The 4905-nt window shown below is 36.9% G+C and overlaps 1 protein-coding gene across 3 annotated transcripts in view; it reads right to left on the bottom strand.

The window, feature by feature from the left end:
- The window catches only part of LOC112512038 (CTP synthase), a 17130-nt gene extending 12863 nt beyond the window's left edge, over positions 1–4267 (bottom strand). For all 3 annotated transcript variants that reach the window (XR_003069192.1, XR_003069191.1, XM_025117827.1), the window contains exons 1-8: positions 4072–4267; positions 2840–2919; positions 2289–2375; positions 2154–2204; positions 1948–2065; positions 1808–1864; positions 981–1045; positions 785–868 (exon numbers count right to left, since the gene is read on the bottom strand). Coding sequence is in view for 1 of the 3 variants with exons in the window: in XM_025117827.1 (XP_024973595.1) it covers positions 785–868; positions 981–1045; positions 1808–1864; positions 1948–2065; positions 2154–2204; positions 2289–2375; positions 2840–2919; positions 4072–4189 (660 nt within the window). In the remaining 2 variants the exon portion in view is untranslated. The remainder of the gene's footprint in view (positions 1–784; positions 869–980; positions 1046–1807; positions 1865–1947; positions 2066–2153; positions 2205–2288; positions 2376–2839; positions 2920–4071) is intronic.
- Between the last annotated feature and the right edge of the window lie 638 nt (positions 4268–4905).

The following is a 4905-nucleotide window of genomic DNA, read 5'->3' as shown; positions in this document are numbered from 1 at the left end:
ATCCTAAATCTAGAAACAATTTTACTTGCCACTTTTGTGGCAAAGTAGTCAAACGTGGTGTATATCCTTTAAAATGGCATTTTATTGGAGGTCTTTCGGCTGTTACTGATTGTCCAAATTGCTCCACAACATGTAAAAGAAGAAATAAAGTCTTATATGCAGAAAAAAGAAGTAGCAAAGGTGGAGAATTTAATGAACTCAAGTTTGCATTTTGATGATTATGATCTTAGTGAAGAGGACGATGACTGTGTTGAAATAGAAGGTGGTAGTAGTGTGGCCGTGGACTAGCTTGATCAAACCGATCAAGTGAACCACGTAAATCTTGTATTCTKTCTTTTTTCTGTTTTTACTTTACCRTTGTCTTGTCGTGTGYGTGATCTTCAGCATTGTTTCCTAACACAGTCACATGTGGGATTGCATTTAGGGTCAATTTAGTGAATTAAGAAATTATATTGTTACTATTTTTTAATAGTTCTATACAAAGGATGGGAGTTTGTCATTAGTAGGTATGCTTGATTTGATGATTAATTTAGTATTAGCTTACATGTCAAAGGGAGGGAHGCTGCCCTCTAGAAAGCACGTCGCGTTTTGTGTTTTTCCTTTGTGTTTTCTTCGTTCTCAAGAAAAAACCACTTCAGTTTTTATTAGTATTGCATGTGACGGTTTGCGTTCCATTATAGCCTAACAATTCCCCCGCAACACAAAGTTACTAGAAAGTCATAAGAGACTATGGAACACAAACCCTAACATAAGACTCATTGGCATATACGGAAGAAAAGCATACCTGAGCAGAGCGACATGCTAAAAAGTGAGGGGTCAGGCCTAGTGCTCGCAGCTCCCGAACACTGTGTTGTGTAGGCTTTGTTTTCTGACAAAAACAAGCACCRGCTAAAACTATAATTGGTATTGGCTAATTATAGAAATATAACATTCTTCCATTTTCTCTAACATCAAAATTAAGCTAAATCCTTGGGTAATACCTGTTCTCCAACGACACCAAGCACGGGTACAAGGCTAACATGAATGAGGCAGAAGTTATCTGGTCCTGAGTAAAGAACAAGAAACCAACATAAGCACAAGCAACTACAATCTWCACATAAACAGAACGAGACCATAAAGGCTTGCATAGTAATTTCGTGTGCACGTTTATATGATGATCTCAAAAAAATCTTGCATTTAGAGAGTGAGAGTACCAATATCTTTACACACGTGGGTTGATCCCATTAGGGCAAAAGATTCTAAGTATATGGTGTAGAAATGAATAAACAGAAAATGAGAAAATACGTTTGCTAATACTCCCAAACAGTCTATACAGCAAGAAATCAGACGTGTAGACTGAAAACAAAACCCTGGAACAGCGGTGTGGRCAACCTTGTGGTGAAGATGTATGTGAACTGTTGGGACGAAAGTCTATGTGATATATGTCCTAATTAGACCTTACCACGAACGAAATCAATATGAATATCTTTTGCATAATGTGGGGATGCAGGATCAGGTTGCTTGTGAGGTCGACAGTGTTCACATTGTCACAACAGATCAATGTGCCTTTGARGTCGGTCAGTGGAGTTCAATTGAAAGGTTGCAATGCAACAGYATTGGCAGTACGTTAAATAAAACTCTTGAGTTTAAGTTGGAGTTAAATGTGGCATTGGGAGATAATTGYTCTTTAACAACCACCTGGAATTATATACTACGATTAAAACATACAAGACTACGCAGACATTGACCTAGTTAAGCAATATGATTAACAAGATCCATAACCTAATGAATTTTGTGGGCATATGATGAATTGTAATAGTAAACTTACCTGTTGAGAAAAACAGTTGCCGCAGAGCCTCTATGAAGGGCATAGACTCGATGTCACCTAAGAAGTATTACAAAGCATTATATAATCACTAAAGTATAGGAAGAATGCAGAAAAAATAAGGTTTCATAAAGAAGTAGTACCAACTGTCCCTCCTAATTCTATCACACATACATCTGCTGGACCCACTTTGCCATCCACAGGAATAGCAGAAACCGACTCAATCCAATCCTTAATAGCATCTGTTATGTGTGGGACTACCTAAAAGAAGATTGAAATTGCAGAGCAGAAGTAAGTACTAATCTCCCTGTATTAAAAATAATAATTCAAGTTATGCACATATACTTGCCTGAACAGTCTTTCCAAGATAATCACCTTTTCGTTCCTTCTCGAGAACAGACTGACAAAACGAGATCAAACCACTGAATCAGTACCTTCACTGATATCCACAACTATAGGAATCATGGTACATCAATTTGGGTACCTGATAGATCTTTCCGGTGGTTATGTTGTTATCCCTGGTGAGCCTCACATCTAAGAACCGTTCATAGTTACCCAGGTCAAGATCGACCTATTAAGATTGTATAGAAAGATAAATCATTCATAAAGAATATTTTTAAACTCAGCATCCAACAGAAAGTCCAGATGAAAAACAGGCGAAACTGATCCACTGGATTAGACATGATAGCAATATAAAACAAAAGAAATGGCTTGTGCAAATAGGTGCTTTCTCTCATTAATTCCATTTGAGTTGGAACATCTATGCTTTATCTCTTACTTCTTAAAGAGACRTTTCAATGTATTAGCATCACCGACGTATTTATCGTCGAGCCAACTATATATGAACTCATACAGCATATAATATGGCCAATTCATTCTTTTATATCTCTAGTAGAGACAGTTCCATGTCATGACAGATCAAATAAATTTTACTAAAAGTTTTTCAAGAACGGCCATTTTTTAAATCGTTATGTATAGTTGTTCTGTGAGTTGTGAATGATTTGGTGCAACGATTTAAAGGTGAGGAAATGGCACCTCTCCACCATCATCAAGAACAAAAACCTCTCCATGTTCAAAGGGAGACATTGTACCAGCATCTGTGTTCAAGTATGGATCTGCAATCACCGAAGACCATGACAGATCTCTTAGATACATGTATGGGTCCTTAAATAGATTGATAATTTTATCATAAAATTCACTTGTAAATTCAGATCAATCGCTAGCACAACAAAGGCAAGGGGATACGGGTGGAATAAAAGTTATGTACAGAATGATGAAAATATATATATATATATAGGAACGATCAAATGAGAACAAAGTCAAAATGGCCAAATCACATATGGTTTTACATGCGATTATGGAACACGGTCAATGCAAGAGTGAACGGGCGACCTGGCCCATGACCTCAGGTTGCAACCAAAGTCGCATTATCACATGTACTCTTGCACATGATTTTAGTGTAAAATCACATGTAATTAGGCAGTTTTCGTGTTCTCTTATTTGTATAATATATATATATATATATATAGAGAGAGAGAGAGAGAGAGAGAGTGTGTGTGTGTCTAAGGGGCCATTACCAATCGCTCACTGGTAAGCACTTACCAGCAAAAGCCACCACCCTCATTTACCTAGTCAGGTTGTGAGAATATSTGGAACCTCAAATTAATCTCCAAACAAGCCCTTGAAGGGAGGTTCCAACATMTATAGAGGGGAATTTGTCCAAGTCTAGCTGGGACTCTAACACGGGTAACATTCTCGGCCATCAAAATGRATGGTTTTGTTGGTATACTTCTTCGTCAGGAATGCAAGCTTAGCGGTTAAGATTCTTGTCCTTGCTACGCCTCCTACGAGAAAGATTTTTGGTCCTTGCCATGCTCACTCGGTATGGTAAGTAACACCCGGTAAGATCTTGGTAAACGGCCCCTAATGCAAAGGCGTGCGGGTGTAAAATCACATGTGATTCACTGTTTCAGTGTCATGTTTTCTTATTTTAATCATGACGATATGTATAAAAGGGATCACCATGCCAAGAGTTGTGATATGCGTGAGCAAACGAAACAGGAATGCAATTGGACGGGTTCCGAAGGAAGAGCTACTTGTTAACAGTTTGAAGATGCGAAAGAAATACGGATATTAGCAAAATTTTGTGAGGAAGGTGAAAACCTCATATCAATCTGGAAGAAGATAAGCAAGTATTATGTTGTAAACAATAGAGGTTGTGCAGAAATTAATAAATGAAACGAATAGTAAGAATGAAGAAGACAAACCGATTTTGATGGAGGTGACACGAAGGCCACAAGCCTTGAGAACGACGCCAACGCTACTGGCGGTGACGCCCTTGCCAAGACCACTTACCACCCCTCCAGTCACCAGGACGTACTTCATGTTTAAGGAAACAGATAGAGCAGGTGCCGGTGGAGGTTGGGGCGTCAAACTCACTTCAGTCGTTGTCCACGACCGCAAGAAACAAGGAGCAGGTTTAAACCCTCGCTCGTCCGGACTGGATTTTAAGCCCACATATGGAATCAATCGTATGATATACATTCACCTATTGCTTTTGTATTTTTTTTTTTTTTTTCTTTTATATATCAACAGAAAAATATTAATTCCAATTTACATAAAAATGTAAACAACCAATTTATTTTTAGGAATATTTCAATCACCTGTTAATCAAAATCTGTTTAAATTATAGAGAAAAAGTTTATAAAAAGCCAAACCAACTATTTTATTTTGAATCATTAAATTCTTGAGCTTTGTTTTAGGAAGAAAAAAAACCATTGAACTTTTTCATTTTGAATAATTATATTCTTGAACATTTTTTTAATTAAAAAATCATTAAACTTTTTTCTTTTAAATGATTAAGTATGTGAACATTTTTTTTAATAAATAACCATTAAACTTTTAAAAATTAGTTATCTACATTCCTTTAACCCAAAAAAAACTACATGTAACCGAMTATAAAGGTCTTACAGTAAAACTACTTATAACCCTCTAAAAATAAGTCAAAAAGARAAAGATCGATAGTACAATGATGGGGCAAAGGGAAGTGGGGAGGGAGTGTGATACCGTTATTTGCAAGGTGTTTGAAGGACGTAGTATTT

Source organism: Cynara cardunculus, assembly GCF_001531365.2.
Source record: "Cynara cardunculus var. scolymus isolate 2C chromosome LG 5, CcrdV1, whole genome shotgun sequence".
Taxonomy (NCBI): domain Eukaryota; kingdom Viridiplantae; phylum Streptophyta; class Magnoliopsida; order Asterales; family Asteraceae; genus Cynara; species Cynara cardunculus.
The sequence above is the reverse complement of the archived record's forward strand: the minus strand, read 5'-3'. Positions and strand labels throughout refer to the sequence as shown.